The sequence below is a fragment of the Anser cygnoides genome, chromosome 13 (assembly GCF_040182565.1).
Source record: "Anser cygnoides isolate HZ-2024a breed goose chromosome 13, Taihu_goose_T2T_genome, whole genome shotgun sequence".
Classification (NCBI taxonomy): Eukaryota; Metazoa; Chordata; class Aves; order Anseriformes; family Anatidae; genus Anser; species Anser cygnoides.
In genome coordinates this window covers 15,371,455-15,392,687 of record NC_089885.1, presented here as the reverse complement: position 1 = coordinate 15,392,687, position 21,233 = coordinate 15,371,455, and the positions used below count along the sequence as shown (strand labels likewise).

General features: G+C 54.6%; 1 protein-coding gene across 8 annotated transcripts in view; it reads right to left on the bottom strand.

The window, feature by feature from the left end:
• PCDH19 (protocadherin 19) overlaps positions 1-20,833 on the bottom strand; it is a 175,970-nt gene extending 155,137 nt beyond the window's left edge. For 5 of the 8 annotated variants that reach the window (XM_067005021.1, XM_048077359.2, XM_048077369.2 and 2 more), the window contains exons 1-2: positions 18,346-20,832; positions 14,985-15,312 (exon numbers count right to left, since the gene is read on the bottom strand). In XM_067005021.1, the coding sequence (XP_066861122.1) occupies positions 14,985-15,312; positions 18,346-20,486 (2,469 nt within the window). In that variant the 5' untranslated portion in view covers positions 20,487-20,832. Of the gene's footprint in view, positions 1-14,984; positions 15,313-18,345 lie in introns of all 8 variants that reach the window. The other 3 variants (XM_048077355.2, XM_048077341.2, XM_048077347.2) reach the window with 3 other exon arrangements.
• Between the last annotated feature and the right edge of the window lie 400 nt (positions 20,834-21,233).

Below are 21,233 nucleotides of genomic sequence, written 5' to 3'. Positions count from 1 at the left end.
CCAGCCCCGAACAAAACCAGCCCTGCAGCCCCCAGCTGCTCGCCCAAGGCCGTCCCAGGGAGCAGGGACAGCATCATCCACGCTGCCTCTTACCCAGAGGTTGCTTTACCTCTTCAGCTGCTCTGTGCTGGCCTCCGAAGACAGGCAGGAAGGAGGCAGAGGAAGGAAAAGAGGCCTTTAAAAATGCCACCCGTCCGTCTGGGTGCTGGTGACGGAGCGACATGCCTTGTGACACCCATGACCATGAGCTGGGGAACCCCGGCACACACAGGAGGGGCACCCAGCACGGCCAAGGATGGTTTCTCACCTGGTTTCTCTACAGACCGGGACAGCTCCCGTGTGCCGGGCAAATCCCAAAGATCTCCCCCGGCACGGTGCCGGCTGCTGGAGAGGACAGCACTGCCTCCGAGCATCGGTCAGAGGCCAGGAGCAGCGGTGACAGGACAAAGCAACAGCCCCAAACAAGACCAGGGAGAAATGTGAAGCCATTTGGTTATTATTAAGGAGTATGTAAGAGCCAGTCACCTGGGGAAGCCTGGTAAAGGTTAAAAGGATCTGACCTCTGGCATCTCCCTTTGAAGCCATTTTCCTACAGCCTGGCTTACTGCTAAAGCCCGTAATACATGAGATTGCAAACTGTAAACTAGCAGTATAGTGTCTCTGAAAAAGTAAGTGCATTTAGCGTCCGATATCGATGTTTTATAATTAGATATAATACAGCAGATCATTTTCCTGCCCCTGATCAATGAAACCATGGTTGGTTTTTGGGTTGGGCTTTTTTGCAGACACTCTGATTGCTGCCTAAACCAAATGGAGCAGTGCCTCGCTCAGTTCAGCAGGAACAAGCAGAGACGAGGATGTGCATACACAGCAACCATCTAGATTTACTATCCCTGAAATATAAACAGAATATTTATTCCTGACCTTTTAAGTACTAATTCCAAATTTAATGAGGCACAATGAACATTCCTCAGAGCCAGACTCCATGGCTGCTTAACACCACCAACCCTCTAATTATTACCGCAGCTTAAATAAAGGGCGTTTGGTTCTGATGGACATTATTAAACACTGAAGGAACTGAGTCCAGCCTCCATTTTCTCCTGATAAAATAAAAAGCATTTCAGAAAAATCACTGGGAGAGTTCAGCCTTTAGCATCACCCTGCTCATCAGAAATGAGCAAAAGTATCAAAACAGATTGCATTACGGCGCTGCCGTACCCGCTAATCCGCTCTGAACTCCCGTCTCCTCCCCAAATATACACAGGCTTTCTCATTTTTGTCTGAAAATGGATCGGAGGCAAGAGTAAAGGAGCTGCTGTGATGTGATTTTAAAAAGGGTACGGGATTAGAAACCCAGATTGAATCCTGAGAGCGACGACACACAATGAAGCCATAATTACACTCCTGAAAGCCGCAAATAATATCACCCGTTTGAATTTGTCAACATATCAGAAATCTACAGTATCGTTATGGAGAGCAAAAATGCAATAATAAAACTCCTTCTATTCATATGGCACCTACAATCCAAAAGCTCTTCAGAGGCCGGCGCACACAGGCGGCCCTCCAGCAGCCACCGCCGCGCCGGGGGCCAGCCGCCTGGCACCGGCACCGCAAAACCAAAGGAAAAGCAAAATATTGACCCAAACGGGGGGTATATTTTCTAGGCGAGAGCAAGCAAATGCCTCAGGTGGAACGAGACTGGCCAGCAGGCTGGCGATGCCCTGTCAGCCACCAGAAGACCGCGAGTGGCTTTCGGGGCAGGGGGACCCCCAAAAGCAAGGGGCAGGGGGCAACGCTCCCCCCCAGACAGGCTGCGCGCGCCCTCCCAGCGGCCCCGTGGGGCACAGCCCGCCGCAAGCCGATACCCCTGCGGGGATATAACAGCCGCTAAACCTAACGGCAGGCTCTTCCCATCACCTGGGCCTGCCGCTCGCAGCTGCGTAATGGATATATGGACGCCGTTTCCACCGTGGACTGCACCCCTCTCTAAGCAGTGCAAGAAACAATCTGGATCTAATCAGCAGCCCTAGGGTAATGGGGCATGACTTACAGATTTGTTAAAAAACCTTTCAGAACTGTCCTTTGACTGCCTCCTTCCATTAGGAATGAAAACAAATATAACAGAGGGACCCTTTTTTCAAACGTTCCCATTGCTGGAGCTAAATAAAACTCCCTGTCAGTCACCTTCTGGAGTGGCAGGCCAGAACAGTACCTTTCGTAGGGAACAGGAGAAATCAGAGATATGTCACTGCAAAAGAAAAACCAAAAAATCGTTGCAGACGAGTTAAAAATACTGAGGGCGTCAGCCGCAGCCGCCAGCTCCGTTTTGGGAGCGCGATTGCCGTGGCAGCCCAGCTTCAGCTGAAATTCCCCCGACAACAGAGGATGATAAACCTGAGCCGAACCGTGCTGCTCCGCGCCAGCGGGTGCTCGCATCCTCTCTTTGCAGTACCCGATGGGAAGGGATCTGCAATGCCCACCCCGGCCGGGGGAGCTCGGCAGGATCCCGCTGGCTCTGCAGGGAGACGAGTCCCCGGCACGCCCCACGTCGCCTTCCCCATCCCGCTCCGTCCCCACGGCGGGGGAAATACACCCGGCGCTACGAGCACGCCAGCAAACACAGCCCGTTAGTTATTACAAAGATGCCAAAACCTTACTACTTCTTGTTCCTTCCAGTTAATGTACCATAGCCGAGGATGAATTGCTATTACAAGGAACTAAAAATAAAAATGTTTCAGAGGCCGTAATTGGCTTGTCTTGTTGGGCTTTTTAAGGAGCCAAAGTACCAGTTCCAGGCTATTAGCCCTAAGGTTGTAGGAGAATGGTGTAAAATATTTCTTCATTAAAACCCTACCTTCTATATAGAGGTGTTTTTCTTTGGGATTTTTCTCCCTTTCTTTCTTCATTTTTTTTAAAAATTCTTTTCTTTTTATACGACGCATACTAGCAAAGAAGCTTTAGTTAAAAGAGGGCTTTGAAAACCCCGAGGTGATAAAAATAGAGAAGACTCCTTGCAGCTGGAGAACCGGTCAGAGCCTTCAGTCATGGATTCAGGTCATTTTCCTGCAAAGTTTACATAATATTCCTGAACCACGTCTGTCGTCTTGGGTCGTTTTTAACAACCAGCACCAAATCCTCCAGGCAAGCAGAGAGCACGGGCTGGGGACTGCGCCACCACCAGGGTGGGACAGGGCCCGCTGGCACGGGGTCAGCATGAAGGAAGCGCGCCAGGACAGGGAGCCCAGACAGAGGGTGGCCGGTGCCACTCAGCTACCTGCGCCTGACGCTTCCCAGCAGCTGTATCTGCAGCTGCACAAGCTGTGGCACTGCTAATTATAACCACGGCAGCACAAGCCTGTGAAACACCAGCACGCGCCGAACGCCGCCTACCTGCCCGACAGCTCCCTCCCACCACCCCAGCCAGCAGCGGCAGGCGGATGCCACAGGCTCCTTCCCAAACACCTCGAGGCCTGGCACTAACGCTGACAAAAGCCACACGGGGCAGCCGGTGGTGTCCAGGGTACAATTTATTCACTGGGTGCTCCTTTTTTTTTTCTTTTCCTTTTTTTTTTTCTTTTTTTCTTTTTTTTGTCCTTTTCAGGCTGTTTGGTGCCACTTCGTTATCAGCAGCATCGGTTACTGCCATCACTGGGTATCAGCAACAGCAATGACAAAACCAAAATCATTTATTCAGCAAAACACTTGTTTTGAAAGAAACAGATGCTGTGCCTGAGCGAGGGCTTGGAGATTTGGCACGAGACAGCCATCCTGATGAGGCACAAGCGACACACGAGCAAAACGACAATAATTCACGGTCATTTAAAGTGGCTTTAAAACTGGCTGTAAGTTCTGCCACTTAGAGCCCGCTCTGGTGGCCGCCGGGTCAGAGCACCTCGGTGCTGCCCTCTCCATCCACGAAAGCATTTGTCTGCACGGAACTGAAATCAATAATAATGGCAATGTCGATACTGACGCTGACCAACCTGCACGTAGCACCGCGCAGCCCTGGAAGCTCAGCCGAAGGATTACAATGCACCCTTTCGCTCTCTGGTTTTGCACACTTTTCCTTCCAAAACGACAGCCCAAGATATTTACTGCTTTGGTTTTGCGATTTGAAGGTTGCTGCTAGAAGAAGAATAGATCTGCTAGGTACAATTGCTATTTTTTGATACTGTCTAGGCAATACCTTGTTAAAAAGGGCAAAACAACAGTTATTAATTACCCTAATTAACCCAATTCATAAGACACATTTGTGTAGCTGTCATGACAACTGCTTTGACTAACTTGCCAAGAATAGCTTAGCTGTCCATTCAAATAAATCCCTGATAATTGCTAGTCTAGTTTACTGGGCTTCTGTGATAATAATAATTAGTGCTACTGTACAAAAGGTCGCGCTAAACAGTTTATGAATGATGCGTTTCGCATGGTGATTACATGAGTCACCGGCGCCCGGCGAACGTACACAGGCGCGCTTCCTACGTGGCGAGACGTGACGGGGCGGGAGCCGGCCCCGGCTCCCCAGCCTGCAGCACGCGCAGCAGGCAGAGGGGAGCGGGGTAAAGCCACGGGGTCGGAGGCAATCGCAGGGCCCTGCCGCCAAAACGGCACAGGTCTCCGAAACGGCTGGGGCAGGGACGGAGGCAGCGAGCTCACGGGTAACGCAGGACAGCTGTCAGCTCCGCGGAAATCTGTGAAATCACCCCGTTCGGGATAAATTCCGATTAAACGCCACGTACGGGCTTTACCGACCGTCCCTTGTTACCTACCACAGGGGGCACGTGGATGCAGAGAGGGTCTTCATCTTCAAGCGTTCGCCCGCTGCAGCACCGTCCTCCCGCCTGAACTCGTGGTCGCCGGAGGAGAGCACCGCGCACACACCCCAGGCCGCCGCCGCGCTCGCTGCCGTCACCAGCGGGGCGAGCGATCGCCCTGTCACACGCGGCAGGTTATGACTCCAGACTGCAGGCAGCAAGGCCAGGCGAGCGCTTAAAACGTCGTTACGGTGTGAAAAGCACGGATGCAGAAATGACACCTCGGCTCTCAACAAATCCGTTCCCCGAGCACCTCCAAGCGCCGCATGGGTTTCCGTCGTGATAACCCCAGGAGCCAGCACAGCCCAGGGGAGAGGGGCCGAGTCCCCACCTGCCAAACCGAAGCCTGGTTAGCGCATCTTCCTTTTGGGGGAGGACAGATGTCAGGTCCCCAGAAGGATCTCGGTGCTACAGGCTGCGGCCAGGCCCGCCGCGCTCACCACTCGCAGCCAAAAAGCACGTGCTAGAAAACGAGGGGCTTTTGTCAGAGTGACGAGGAGAAATTGCAGAAACCTGATGCCGAGCAGAACCTTCCCCGAGTTTTCCCATGTGAAGTTTGCAGCTTGGTTCAATATGTTAGTGCCTAATGAAGGTTTCCCCCATATTCTGCAGGGTATAATCATTCTCCTCCTAACGAGCATGTGTTAATGGCATATTAATGCTGACAACATCTAACTGTGGAGAACAAGAGAGGAACATACTCCAAAACTCATTTCAAACACAGGACTCCATCGCGGGCTAAGTGGGCCGCAGCCCAGGGGCGCGCCTCAGCCAAAATGCCCTATTTCCCCCCAAAGCTGGGACACCACCAGTGCGGGGCAAGAGGGAAGCAGGACCGGAGAGGAACTGTCCGCAAAGTCTTGGAAAAGCCTTTTGCTGGGCGGGCAGGTCTGGATGTTGGTTTTGAGCCAACAGCTACGTGACTTTGACCAGTAAATGTCACCGAAGCTGGGTCCACGGAGAGCATCCAGATGCGAATCCGACGACAACGAGCTGGGGAGGGAGCAGGTGAGTGGAGGCAGGTGAGTCCCGAACCCGGGAGGCTGCGAGCCTCCCACCTACCGGGGTGCCGGGTTTGCCAGACAGAGTTTGCACGAGCTCTGATGCACGAAAAGAGCACACATAAAACGGGCGCTTCTCTGGCTTTTCTCCTTCGTTAGCGTTTCACCCCCATTCAGAAGAGCAACATCCGAGCGCTGCGACACCAGCCTGGTTATTTTCCACGAGACTGTCCAGCGCTGCCCAACATACACACACCACCTATATCATCCAGGCATGCAGGCCACTGGGCCTTATACATCACCGCAAAACACAGACAGCTCCCAAAAAGTGCCATTAATCTGCTCTGCCGGTGCGCTGCCCGCACTAAACGCTGCATGAAGAGGCAAAAACCTAATTCTGCAATTGTTAAACTCCTCTATGCTCACACCACCGCATCCATTTAGATTTCCAGATCGATAATCGATGCTGGAATCAATAGCAGGGAATTTAGCTACATTATAAAAACAGTAAAATCAGCCAATAGTGAGAAATGACTATTGAGTCCTGTGTTTTCTGTACTCACTTAGCCTAATAATGGTGAATGATATTTTCCAAGTACATTATTCAGCAATAAAAACGCAGAATTATTTGATCTCTTTCTAACCTTTATGATTCTAAGCACTCCTTTTGACCCAGATTGAATGAGGCAACATCTGCAGAGCCTTTCACGAAATTGTACTCTGCATGCACTATTGTAGGTCCGCTGCCAAAGATAAATGTTATTATTTTAAAACCATCATCCTACTAATAGATGAGCAAACGCACTGCATTAGCATAGCCCGCAGATCTCTAGCACTGGTGAGAAAATGCCAGAGGGTTTTTGCTTAATGGAATTTTACATACCTGACTTAGTATGGGTTAATGCAATCCACCAACACAGGAATTTTAAAACCTGCCCTGTGGCATACACCTGCCTTTACAAAAGATGGTGTAATCCGAACAAGCTCCATATCCCCGTGAGAACGACGAAGGATTCACGTCCAGATCTCCTGTGGCCAACGGGACGTGGAGACAAAGACCTGGTCTGCGCAGCTCCGGCAGGCACAGCCTGCTATCGATGCCAGGCGGTATTTACGGCGCTTAAGGAGGGAGCCTTGCTGGGGATCACCTCGCCGTGCTGAGCGCTTCCATCCCGTCGAGCACAGGGAGCACGGCGCGGGATGCGCGCTGCTCCACTGCTGCTTCAGAGCCTTTGCCAGCCAGTGGAGGGGACGGGAACCAGCCGTGATGCTGGGTTAAACAGGGACTCACTTCCAGGCTAGGTAATAATCGCTCGTCCAGCTGACACAAGCCATTACTTCACTCCAAATTTAGACTGGAAGCCAGACTGAGACACTGAAGTGATGACACCGCAGCCTCCTCTCCAGCTAATCTCCCAACCAGTGCCACATGCAAGCGTTGCCCAAACAGGAACGGCAAAATTGGGCCCAAAGTGTGGCTGGGGACGTCAACGGCCTCAGTGTCTCCTTGCTGAGGCCTGGAGATGCTCCTGGGGAAAGCCGGAGGCTGGCTGGGAGCTGGCGCCAGAAGGGACCCGGGACAGGGTCTGTGCCCAGCGGCCCCGCGCTCGGTCGGTGAGGGCAGCGCTTCGTGGAGAGCATCCCGCTCACTGCGAATGCCAAGCACGCTCTAATTTGAATTATAATTACACTTATAAGCACACAGATTACAACTATTTATGCTACAAATAAGACCATCCTGTATTTTAATTAACAGAAAATGATTGGAACTCAACTATAGCCTCTGCTGGGAACAATATCTAATCATTTATTTAAGCGAGGCTGTGCACAGCCCCATATGCAACCTGGCCGGGCAGCAGTAGCTGGCATGGCTGCTGAGACCCTGTATCTTTATATATAAATATACATATGAACCTTCAAGGGCAGCGCCAATGCCTCCAGGAAACAGCAGGAAGGGAGAAAGGGAGGGTTGGAAGGTGGAAAAGCACTTTTGCCACTGGGATGCTCCATTGTATTGAAAGCAGCTCCATCCCGACATGAGACTGACGGTGCGGTGCTCTGGGGCCCGGGATGCGTTGTGCTGCAAGTTTTTGTGTCGCAGTAAGGGGCAAAGGGAATCACAAGACCTACGCCACCACCGAGCAGCATCACCGGCCCTCAGCGAAGCAGGGGGGGCTTCAGCAACATTTTGCCCTTCGGGTCTGGAAGGGCAAAGCGGGCAGCACCGGGGTGAATTCCCAAACACAAACACATTGGCTGACTGTCAGGACAAATCGGAAGGGCAGAAGCCACTACTGACCGTCCCCGTGCAACCACGGAACAACTTCCCAGAGGAGAAGCCTCGTCCCTGGAGGGGCTCAGGGCTGTGTCTGGGCCAAGCCTGGGCAGCTCCCGGGGGAGGCAGGAGGCACGGCCCTGCGGCATCGGGGCAGGAGAAGGGAGCCCTCCGGGGACAAGCCCATCTCCGTACATCCAGGGCACATCTGGCTGAAGGCAGGAGAGAGGAGGCTGGAAGGGCACCTGGCTGAGGGCTTTCTGCAACTCCAACCCCTCCGGAGGGGCTTCAGGAGGTGGCAGCCGACAAATACAGCTCTTCAAGGAGCCGAGCAGATGTGCGTGAGGTTACCCAAAGGAGACGTGCGCTTGGCCTCAAATATTCCTTTGCATGCATGTGCTTTATGCAAAATAAATTACAGAAAGAAACCACAGAGTTCATGCCGCTCAATACAACAAGAGCTAATTTGGAAGCTACTATACATAAGGCTATAAATAGCGCGCAAGACCACCCTTTTGACATAATTACTTACTGTAGGTCTTTCCTAATTTAAGGGAAAAGTCTTATCTACCATGTAAGTATACTCACAGGACCTTTTTTTACAGACTCAACAAGTAAAAGTTACGCATCAGAAATATGCATCCAATTCAAAATTACTAGCAGCCAAACAAGATGAGCTGCTATACTTTTGGTAAAAGTGAATCATAACACCCAAACAAACAGCACAGAAAAAAATGATATATATATATAGCTATATGACAAAATATATAGTTATTTACATAATTATGTACAATATTTAAATCTGTACACTTCACATACTTACACGGATACATAGCGTATAGCACATAAGATATAACCAACAATCTCTAGTATGGAAATACAACAACAAAAGCACTTCCATTCTGAGCACTCCGGGTCCTGGCATCAGAGGAGGAGCTCTGCTTTCATGCGCAGCTGCTGGCACCACACCATGCCCTGACCCCGTTTCCCCACGGACCCCACGGCAAATGCCCCGAGCCCCACGTGGTGCCCCCGGTGCAGGAGCCGAGCCGTGCTGAAGCCAATGCTTGCCGGAGACCCGGTGCGGGAAGCGTGCAGCCAGTGCAAGCCCTTGCTCAACATGAACGGGAGCTGGAGTATTTATCTCCGCTGCAAGGTATTCAGACGAATTTTTCAACACGGAGAGCTGGAGGCGATTACAGGAGATGCATAATTGGGATCGGCTGACCTCAGAGCGGAATAGGACTCCGCTCGTTTCCACTGCATCGCCCCCATGCTGGGAGAGGTCAGGGAGCGCCGATGACACCCGGTGTCCACCACACCCCGACGCCTCCCCGGTGACCGCCGCGAGCTCTCGTGAGGCTCTGGGTGCCCACCCGAGGGTGCCATGGGGGTGGCGGCACCGGGTGCCCCCGCATCACGGCACTGCGGAGACCCGCTGGGGACAGCCGCGGGTGCCACCAGCTACCCAATGCCTGCCCCGCCACCACCTGCAAGGGTCGGCAGAGCTGTCCTGCAGTTTCTTGGTGAAACCCGGGCAGCTCTTGGCTATCCCCAGAGCCGGAGAGGGGAAAAAGAGTGGCAGTCTCAAGCTGAAAGCATCCCCGGTCTTCGCCGGGCTCCCGGAGAAGAAAGGCTGCCATTAGCTACCAGACAGAGATGCTCACGCGCGACAAGGCAGACGTGCTAATTAGAGACGTGACCCGTGCTTGCACATCTCGGTGCAAATCAGAGACCAAAAAAGTGCTGAGTTACAGTGACCTCCCAAGGAGAAAACAAGACTGGCAACGTTTGCTGCGAAGGCAGTCTTCCGACTAGTTGAACATCATTGCTGATAATGCTTTAATTATTATCTCTACTTAAAATAAGCCTTATTTCAACAGTCTGGCATGTCTCAACGCTGCAAACTTTCTCCGGGTCGGAAATTATCTCTTTTTTTTCTTTCGTTCTACACGCAGTATTACTGAGAAGCAAGCCAAATCCCTTCCAATTATGTATCATGACGCTTCCCTAGTGTTACACTAAAGCAAGGCCCTTCACTTATAAATGGCATGGTTTATAACAAATTGTCTGTTATACCAGACAGAAACTGATTTCCTCAAACCGAGCATATTAAAGTGAGTACATTCATTCTGGTTGTAACACACAAAATGTGATTATAACAGACACTTTTGGGGCTTTTTAAGGCTAGCAGAGAAGAGGAGGATAAGCTGGAGGGGAAGAAAGAATTGACAAGTAGAGAAATGACAGAGAAAGAGGAACAGCCACGCTGATTTCATTTCTTACAAAACAAAAATCTTTGTATGTCGTCGAAATGTGCTTTAGTTAACACTGCGAGATAGCCAGAGCAAAAACTGCCTGTGCTGCCTGAAACGAAAATTGCTCTATTGTGCTTCGAAAACCATTTCCTACAGTGAGGAGAACGCTTTCCAGGTAGTAAAAAGCATATCTGAAACCACCGGGGCCTTATCCTGCAACTGTTGCTCACTCAAATAATCCCTACTGCTACAGGAAGCCCTGGCGAAATCAGTGTGAGTGAGGATTATGCAGGAGTGTATCGAGGTTGGGGGATTAGGCCAGGATTACCACTAAAACCAGTAATTCCCCAACTTACTGCCGGTGGCTGCCAGCGCAGGAGGCAGTGGCCGCGACCTGGCGGCACCCACACACCACAGGGTATTTGCGTCCCCCCAGGGGACCACGCGGAGCAGGGGGGATCACGCCGTGCCCGTGGGATGCTCCCCATGCCCGTGGGATGCTCCCCATGCCCGTGGGATGTTCTCTCATGCCTGTGGGATGCTCTGTGTGGGATGCTCCCCATGCCCGTGGGATGTTCTCCACGCCTGTGGGATGCTCCCTGTGCCCGCGGGACGCTCCCCGCGCAGGGCAGCCCATGACACTAGGGTGGTGTTTCCCAAAGTGGTGCCCTCCGAGAGAAAAGCGGGGTGTCAGACCGGCCGCGGCAGCACGGGTGCAGCTGTTGCACACACACCGCTTGCTTTGAAAGTCAAAATCTGGGCATGCGAGTGTTACCCAAGGGTGGCCGTTCTGCATGCAAATTGTGTCCCGGGGATCCTAAGGCGCTCTGCATTCAGACCGCCTTCCACACCACCCCAATGCAAAGTGCATTTTTATCGAGGAAGCTGCCTAATGGCTCCCATTAATTTTGATTTTTAATCTCCTGGTACAACTCCCAGCGATATACATGCAAAACCCGACAACAAGCCCTTTCGGTTTCAAAGCTGACTTCTCCTCGGGCTCAGCAGGAAGAGAAAAGCACTCGGCAGCAGCAGAAGCCCTGCCCGGCAGTGCCCTCTCAGCTCCACGCCTGCTGCTCTCCCTGCTGCAGCACAAGCCAAAACACGAGCCGGGGCCAAGGCCCGCGCTGCCGGCCGTGCTCCGGGGGGCACTCGGTGCCTCCACCACGGCCTGCGGCTGAGAAGATGCTCGAGCACCGTGCCCGGCCCCAGCCAAGCCCACGCGGGGCCGCTGGCACTGGGATGTCCCACGCCAGCTCCCCATGTCCTCCTGGCAGCCCTGGCACCGCGCAGCCCAAAAGGGGAAACGCTTTTCGAGGGTCGTCCCGTGCTTTTTTGCGTCCTCAGAGCCAGGTTGAAATTTGCGGCTCTTTAATCCTTTTCTGGATCAGCGGAGGAACACGGGAGCAGGGACGAATGCAATTATCACCGGCACAGTGTGGCCACGGCCCCGCCACCGCGCGTCCCGCTGCCACGGCGCAGGAGACGTCTCCCGAAGAGCAGCTCGCTCCGCAAACAGCCCGTCCTCGGGGACTTTTATTTCAAGGTTCCTGACTGTTAAAGTAAATGAGCCTCACATTAAAGACCAGCTACATATCAAGCCAACGCAAAGCCAGCCTCCGCGAGGACGGTGCTCGGTTTCAGAGGCAATCACTTACTCGCAGACACGAGCATCATATGCTAACTGACACCGCCAGCTACATGTTTACCTCTGTATTTTATCTTTTATCAAGCGATGCTTTGCCTTCCCATCAGCGCGGGAGGAGAAGTCACTCCTAGGTGGAGCGTTAGCGCTATCTCCCTGACACTGACACCTATTAAAGGCTCCCGGGGGATGCGGCGGCCGCCTCGTCACCGGAGGCACTTCCAACCAGCCCCGACAAAGTCCTACCGAAGGCGCTGCAGGGAACAACTTGGCTCTGACGGGGAAAGCTAATCACTCGCTGCCTTCCTGGAGGCTCTGGGAACTCCACACTCGGGCCGGCTTTGTATTTACTAAACCAGCTGCACCTGGAGGTGCGCACCGCTAGCATCCTTCCCCAGGATATAATTACAGCGAGTAGCAACCGCTACCGAAACGACAGAGCGGTGTGGGCGCATGGCAGCAATGCTCCGACGGCAGAAGCGGGAGGATTTGGGCGGTGGGATTGCGGGAAGGCGCCAGAGGACCCAGGCCAGCTCCTGCAGAGGAGGGGGGCAGGAGGAGGACGTGTGCTTTGGGCACACCTGAGCAGGTGCAGCAAGCCTGGAGGAGCCTCTGCAGGCCGCACCTGAGATGGTGGCGGTGCACAACAGCCCCCGTCTGCCTTCGGGGCTCTCTTTGGCAGTTCTTGTGTCACCCTGCGTGGTGGCACAGGGCGGTCACTGTGGTCACCGCTGAGCCTCCAGATGCTGCGCTAGGCACCAGGCAGCCTCACCCTCAGGGGGCACTCGGGTTTTTAGGAGCCAGTTGCATCCTCAATACCAACGGGATAACTGCCCTTGCAACAGCTGCAAACGTACCACAGGGGATTTTCAATCAAAAAATGAAAAAATCCTTCCCTGAAACAAACATCCCAGCAGCTTCCAGCTGGGATTTCTCATCCCCTCGCCCCAACCCTGCCCTTCTGTACAACAACCCCAGGGAGCGAGCCCACGGCCCCGCCACATCATCCTGCAGGAGGATCAGCCCAGATCAGCTCCACACCGTCAGAGCCATGGGAACCCCTCTCCGTTATCCGCCGGGGCTGGGACAGGGCTCTGCAAGAGCACCCAGTGTGGAGGGAGCCGGTCTTTGGGCCGAGCTAGGAGGCCTTCAGCTGCCCTCCTGCGTGCTGGTGGGGCTGCCGGAGGGCGCATTTTTGGCTGACACTCCAGGGCAGCACAGCGAGGCACTCGTTAGGAGAGACAAATTCATTTCTCCAGGCCAGGTACCAGCACTTCACATCCTGCCTCAAATGGGCTGGGAGAGGGAAGGGGCGAGCTGGAGGCAGAGGGAAAGGGAAGCATTCCCCTCTACAGGTGCCCTGGCCCCGCAGTCGGGGAGTGCATGGGGCGGGGGGCTCTGGAGCACCGCATCCCCCTGGCTCGTCATCCCAGTGGCAGCACATCCCAAACCCAAGTCATCGCTCAGCAAGGAGCGCACGTGAGCATCGGTGGGAATCCCCAAATGCGGGGACGATGGCTCCCAGGGAGCAGGCGGCTCCGGCAGCAGCTCTTCTGCTGCGTTCGGCCAGAGACAGGCCTAACCCAAACCGCTCCGATTTGTGTGGGTCGAGTCCCTGCCTCTCCCCACCAGAGCCTGCTCAGGTCTACGGCTGGGTACTCTCAAGCAGAATATGCGAGCTCTTACATCCAGGCCGTTTCCATCCAGTTATTGCTAGGAAACCCCAACACCGCTTCTGTGCCGAGACCAGGAGTCAAACCGGTCTCGAGCCCCCCGCACCGGCACCCTGTCGCCGCCACTGCCCCCGAAGGCACACGGGCGCTCACCCGCGGGCGCTGGCTCCATGCTCAGACACTGGTACAGGTGTGGGCTCAGCCAGCCCCGAGCCGCAACCTCACAACACAGCGAGGAGCCCGAAATGCCGGGACAAGGGAGGTTCAGGGTGCGGGAGCAGGCTGAAGCCCACCAGCTGCCACCAGGAGCCAGCCAGCTGCCTCCCCGCCGCCGGGGAATTAAAAGCTGTGCCTCTGCCTTGAACTGCCGATGCCGACATCACTGTGTGACTGCTCAGGAACTGCTTCTGCAGCCTTAGTGGAGGCTAAAATACCAGGGCTTGGGGAGCGTTTCGGCAGTACGCATGCTGCAAGATCAGGCCTGCCGGCACCAACTGCTTCCAGCAGCCCTGCAGACTCTCGCAGCGGGCCAGGCTCTGCTCTCTTTAGCGCAAGTATAAATCTGAAGCAGCTCCACTGTCTTCAGGAGCATCATTTTGCATTTACACCAGTACAGCGAACGCGAAACAGTGCAAGCCATAAATATTTTAGCTGCTTCTTCAGCTTTGTTATTCCGTTCAAAGCGGGAAACATGACAAACCTTTGATTGTTTTGCTTAATACCAAACAATAATTCAAAGAGAGACAAACAAGCAACATTAAATGATGCCTGTGATGTACAGGAAAGCCGATGAATTAGAAGAACCTGATGAGGACAGCGTGGATCATAGCAGCACCTGTACCTGCCCTCATCAGGTACCACACAGCCCTAGCACGCCAACCCATGCATGGTGAGGACACACAGCTGGGCACGCGCCTGCCTCCCCAGCGTGACGTGCTGCTGGGATGAGTGACGGCCACCAAAGAGACTTCTAAGGACCTCTTAAAAAACTCCTGACCACGTAACAGGCACCTCTTCCCTCGAGAGTCAACACACTCAGAACCCACTTACAAAGCAACCAAGCCCGGCCTGCTCGAGCCCGCAGAGGGCCGTGCCAGCATCAACCACCCCAGGCGCCACTGCTGACTTCTGCAGTGTCCCGGGGCTGAAACGCCCGCCCGCGACCACCTGTCAGGGCCGGGCAAACTCGCAAGAAGTGGTCACCCGCTCGCCCATCTCTCCCAGCTGAGCCCCCCCCGCTCAGCACCCCGTCGCTCCCGCGGCACGCGCAGCCTGGCCGGGACGGCGGCGCCGGCGCACGCGAGGCCAGGCGGGCCCTCACCTCAGGCAGCGGCATCCCGTTGATGATGAGGTCGGGCTGCTGGGGGCTCTGCCCCGCGAAGGTGTGATGGTAGATGTGGTTGGAGCCGGCGTTCCTGTTGTTCTGGCTCTCCACGTTGAGGAAGGTGCTCTCGGAGCGGCGGCAGCCCAGCGGCAGGGTCTGCTGGTGGTAGTCGAAGTAGTTGAGGGATGAGGTGAGAGAGGAGCAGCTCACAACGTTCATTTTATCCGTCTCCTCCACATCCCGCGGTACCAGGCGGATATCGTTCTTGCTGATTTTCTTCTTCTTGCTAGATTTCTTCTGATGCCCGTAGGAGTACTCTGCGATTCTAAGGGACAGAAGCAAAAGGAACAGCTGAGAGCATCCCAAACTCAGCCCCTGAAAAAAAACACTCAGAAACCCAGAGGGCTTGGCCCCATCTCCGTGTAGGTTTCTTAGTCATGCACATTACGTCACGTTTGGGATCTTGGGGCACGGAATGGTCTTTAGCTTATTTTCATACGTATAATGTTTTTAGGTCAAACGTGAAAAATGAAGGGAAGGCAAAATGCCTCTGCCTTTCTCTAGTGTTTATAATTGTTGATATTTAGTTACTGGGAGTAAAGTCCAGCCTGCAGAAGAGAAAAATGGAGATGTTAAAATCCATGAACTGAAAAGGGTACCTGCATTCATTTCCATGCGTAATAAGGATTTTAAAAGTGATTTAATTTGGTCCCCGTAATGAAAATTCAAAATGAATAGCGGATTTTTTCCCAGTTCATTTTCCATAGCAGTAAATAAACCAAACCTAGAGCAGCCCTAGCTGGCAAGCTCTATTTTCTCACACTCCAAAGGCTGTTTGTTTATTAATGTTTTATCCAAAGTGCTCGTATTTTGACTATCTCTTGATAATACCTGATAACTTGAAATCTTTTTTCCAACTGTAACCTATTCCTCATTCACCCCCTGACATACACACACCCTGCTGCTGGGAAAGGCTTTCGTCTTCTAGAAATCGGAGAACAACAACTGTGTTTTGCAAAGAGAAATGATCCTATTTGACCTGTTTTTTTTTTTTTTTTACTGCAAGCTTGGTTTTCTCTGCCTTTCTTCCCCTCTTTGCTTTCCACCTGCCAAAAGAATCAACCGATGAAGTGCCTTGTTTGCCTTCTACAAAACACCGGAGGAAAAAAAGTTACCATAAAACACGACAGAGAACGTAATGAAAAAATATGACCGCACCTTGCGTTAACTCTGCATGCTCAGCTCAAAGCGACTGTGCTGCTCTTTCCATAGGGGCCAACGCAACCCAGCGAATGCCCCACAGATGTATTTGTGCACGCGCAGCGCTAGGCAGCTCAGTATTTCCCAGGGAAACATATCGGACTGTACCCACAGTCAGAAACACACAATTGAAAGCTGGGAGTTTGCCCCTCTTCTTATTACGATAACAGCATTAAAAAAAAAAAAAAGAGAGAGAGAAAGAAAAAGAAATCCAATAGCTGCAACAGAAATAATAGGATGAATAAATAATACAGTTTATCTAGAAAGGCAAATATTGGACAAATATTCTTGTTCCACAAAGCTAATTGTCTGAGCATGAAAATGCCACCAAGTCGAACAGCTCTCTCGTATAATCTTATGTGCCTCATAAATTAACACATTTTATGGAGACTCTCCAGCAGATGTTGTGAAGAACCTTTAAAATAAGGAAATGGTAAGTCTAAATGCACACACAGAACATGGGGAGAGGGTGCCTGACGGCCACAAGGACTGCTGCCTATTACTTCTTTACCTCTGCAGCTGACTTCTGATCAGAATCACACTGATAACAGCCCGTGCATTCCCCCGAGTGCGTAAATAAATCAGAGGAAGACAGGGATTTCTGTTGTGCCAACAATCTATATGCTGCTGAGTCGTCTAACAATGCTTGATGAAGCTTTAATTGTTTTGTTTACCTAAATGTTTAAGTTTGGCAATGTGAGATCCCAATTATTTCCTGCAGGCATTCATTTTGCTGTCCTTTCTCTATTGACCAATTATTTAATTAAACTGCACTTCATTAATCCCTAAACCGTCACAGTAAACCTATTGCTTATACATATGCGTGAAGCTGTGAGGGGCACCGCCACAACTTGATTTTTATACGTTCAGCTTCTATTCTTGTTTAATGGGCCGAGCTGGCAAAAAATCTGGTATATTATCTTTCGTCTGAAGCTAGGCATCCCATAATACAGCACAGAGCAAGCTTTATTTGCAGATGGTTTTTCCCTCATCATGCAACAAGGCTTATAAACACACTTTATGTTGTGAAAATGTGGAACTCTTCAGCATTATTTCTGTGTAAATAAAACTTTAAAGACTGCGCATCCCCCTGCACTACGAAATTGCCAGGGGCGATGATACGTTTCAAAGGTAGAGCAAAATTAATTTCCATCCCTCCCATCTGAAATGACTCAGTGCTGAAGGAATGGAGAAGTCATGGCTATTTCACTAGTAACAGGATTAAACCATTTATGAGGCATTGCAGCTGCTCTTTTATGGCATCTGATTGATATTCATGTGTGGTTAGCATTTGTCTACTAACTTGTGTAACACAGAGAATAGTAAAAGAGAGACAATAATCGCGGGGCTGTTATATATTCAGGGGCTCCATTTCACATCTTCGCCTTTCATCGCCGCCCGGCTCCGGGCGCAGGGATGACCTGCCCTCCTCCGTTTCGGACCGGGAGCCCACAGTCGGCCAGGGCAAAAGAACGCAGCGCCGTAAAAATAATCGCTAAAGCCACCGCTCGCAGCCAAACCGGCCGTGCCGTTTCCACCAGTGTCGCGTCCGAGGGAGATGGCAGATTTCGGGGAGCATTTATTCCCTCGGCACCCCGCTGTCAGCTGTGGCCGAGAGCCGCATCCGCGCCACGGGCGCACAATGGCTCTTTTGAGGGGAGAGGAAGGGCCGAAGGGCCCCGCTGCACTCGGCCACGCCGCTCGCCCCACGACGGCCGTGCTCCCAGTGGGGCCACCGGGACGCGGGTCCCACAGCCACCCAGGGAACGGGTGCCCCTGGTCCTCCTGCACGGAGCAGGGGGAGCCGGCCCCGCGCTCGCCTCTCCAGCCCCAGCGTGCAGAAGCTAACGTCTGCTGCAACAGATCGTCGCGGAGCGAGATCGCAGCCGTCTGCACCTCGGGTGGGTCTCCGTCCGTCTCCCAGAGAAGAACGTTTTAAAGCCTCTCAGGAGATTTCCCCAGAGGGACAAGTGCCTCACTTCTGTTGCTAAAGCAAATTTAAGCCCCCCCGGTATACAACAGCAAATGGAAAAGCAACTGTGCTCGCAAAAATCAAAGCAGACACTGGCCGGCACAGAGAAATAAAGATGTTCTTTACCTGCAGTTATAGGTCCTGATTTCCTTGTTATCCCTTTTGCACTTTACTGCCACGAAGATCATGGTGACAAAAAGAATGGCCGCAATAGACCCCAGGGCAATAATGAAAATGAGGGAGAGGTTAACAGATCCTATGGACTCCTGGGCATCGAGGGCCGGAGACAGGTATATCAAAATCAAGGCTGAAGCCGACAGAGATGTTTTTCCATGGTCATGAGCCACCACAATCAGCTCGTAGGCTGTCTTTGCATTCTCCCCAAAGGCTCTGGTGGTCCTTATCTCTCCATTGACCTGGTCTATCTCAAAAAATCCTCTGTCTCCTTCCACCATTTCGTAGGAAAGTCTGCCATTTTCACCCTCGTCATAGTCATCTGCCTTGACCACTGTCACCAAGTAGCCGACCCCCGCGTTCCTGGGGATGTACACCTCCGCAGTCCCGTTGACCAGCGGTGGGGCCGTGATCACGGGCGTGTTGTCATTGACATCCAGGACAATCACCCTGACGGTGGCATTGCTCTGCAGAGAGGGATTACCTCCGTCCTTTGCCAAGACCTTGAACTCAAAGGCCTTCGTCTGTTCGTGATTGAAGGACCTCAAAGCATAGATGTCTCCAGAGTTGGGGTTGATGGAGACATAGGTGAAGACAGGCATGTCCCTGACTTGGGAGGGCACAATCTGATAGGAGACGCTGCCGTTGAGGCCCAGGTCAGGGTCCCTCGCAGACACTGAGAGGAGGTAGGCCCCTGGGGTGTTGTTCTCCTGCACGATGACCTGGTAATAGGGCTTGGAGAAGTGGGGATGGTTGTCGTTCTCATCGGTGATCTTGACGGTGAAGGACTTGGTGGCCTGTAGGGAGGGTACGCCATTGTCCTTGGCCTGGATGGTGAGGTTGTACTGGTCCCTCTGCTCCCGGTCCAGCCGCCCGTCCACCAGGATGGTGGAGAAGCTCTCGTACTCCTGGAGCCGGAAAGGCACGTTGCCCAGGAGCTTGCACTGCACCCGCCCGTTGGCCCCGGAGTCGCGGTCCGAGACCCGCACCAGGGCGATGACGTACCCCGGCGGGGCGTTCTCGCTCACCTCCACCAGCTCGCTGTTGACAGAGAGCAGGTTGATGAGGGGCGGGTTGTCATTGGCATCCTGCACGCTGATGGTCACTTTGCAATGGGCAGGGATGGAGTTAGGCCCCAAGTCCTTGGCCTGCACATCCAGCTCGTAGACATGACCCTCCTCGTAGTCGATGGCGCCGCTGACCGAGATGAGGCCGCTCTGGGGGTCGATCTGAAAGAGCTCCCGGGCTCGCTCAGAGACGTAGCTGTGGAAAGAGTAGAGCACCTGGCCGTTGGTGCCCTCATCCGGGTCAGAGGCATTGAGGCGGATGACCGGCGTACCCAGCGGGGCGTTTTCGGGCACACTGACAGTGTAGGCCGGCTCCTCAAAGAGCGGGTTGTTGTCATTGGAGTCGATGACGCGGATGCTGAGCTCCACCGTGCCGAAGTTGGGCGGGTCACCACCATCCAGCGCCGTGATCACGTAGCTGTAGTGGGACTGGGTCTCGCGGTCCAGGCTCTTCTCCACCACCAGCTCGGCAAAGCGGGACCCATCTCCCCGCGTCTTGGTCTCCAGCCCAAAGAGGTCATTGGGGGTGATCTCGTAGCTCTGCACACCAAAGCTGCCTGAGTCCGGGTCGTAGGCGCTCTCCAGCGGCACCCGGGTGCCGGGGCTGGCAGTCTCTGAGATTTCCAGCTCGATCTGGTCGGTGGGGAAGCTGGGCGCGTTGTCGTTGAGGTCCTTGATCTCCAGCTTGATCACGCAGATCTCCATGGAGCTGGACATCACCTCCAGCGAGATGACGCACTTGGGGCTCTGCCGGCACAGCAGGTCCCGGTCGATCTTCTGCTTGGTCACCAGCAGCCCGGACCCGGGGCTGATGTCCACCAGGTGGGGGGCCGAGTTGGAGACCACCCGGAAGGCGGTGGGCTGCCGGGGGTCTATCACGAAGCCAGCGTCCCGGGCGTCCTTGGCGACGTTGGCGATCACGGTGCCGGCCCGCTGCTCCTCCTCCACCGAGTACTTGAGGTTGACGAGGGCCCCGGCGCCGGCCCACAGCAAGGCGGCCCCCAGCAGCGCCGGGAGAGCCCCCATCGCCGCGCCCGCCCCCGACGGCCGCCGCGCCGCGCCCCGACGGCCGCTGGCTTCAGGGGCCCGCCGCCCTCATGCGGGCAGCGCCCGCCGGGCCGGGCCGGAGCGGAGCGGAGCGGGCGGGGCGGCCACCGGAGGCGGCGGTACCCCCGCGCCCACGCCAACGCCGCCCGCTTAGAGCCTCCGAGCCGGCGGCGCCGGGGATGGACCGGGCATGGCGAGCGGGAGCCGGGGAGGGAGCGGGAGCCGTGCCGAGCCGAGCCGAGCCGTTCCGAGCCGTTCCGAGCCGTTCCGAGCCGCGCCGCGCCGCGCCGAGCCCTCTCCCGCCGGCGCTCGCTGCGGCGGCCGCACGCCACTGCCCGCAGTCCGGAGCGCCGGCGGGCGGCGCGGGGGCGGGCGGCGCGCGCGCCGGGGGGCCAATGAGCGCGAGGGGGCGGGGCGTGCGCGGCGCGCCGCCACCAATGGGGACGCGCCGAGCCGAGCTGCCGGGCCGGAGGGGCGGGGCCAAGGCGGGGCGCGCGGAGCGGCGCGGCCGGGAGCGGAGCGGGGCCGGGGCCGGGCTCCCGCTGCTCCGCGCCCGCCGGCTGCGGGGCCGCGGCCACCGGCGGTGCCTCCCCCACCGCCGCAGGGGCGCTCGGCGGGTTCCCGCGGGCACCGGGCTGGGCAGGGGGGACCCCGCGGCCCCGCCGCCGGCTGCGCACCGCCGAGGCCGGGGCAGCCCCTGCGGGGAGAGGGGCAGCGCCGCCCCGT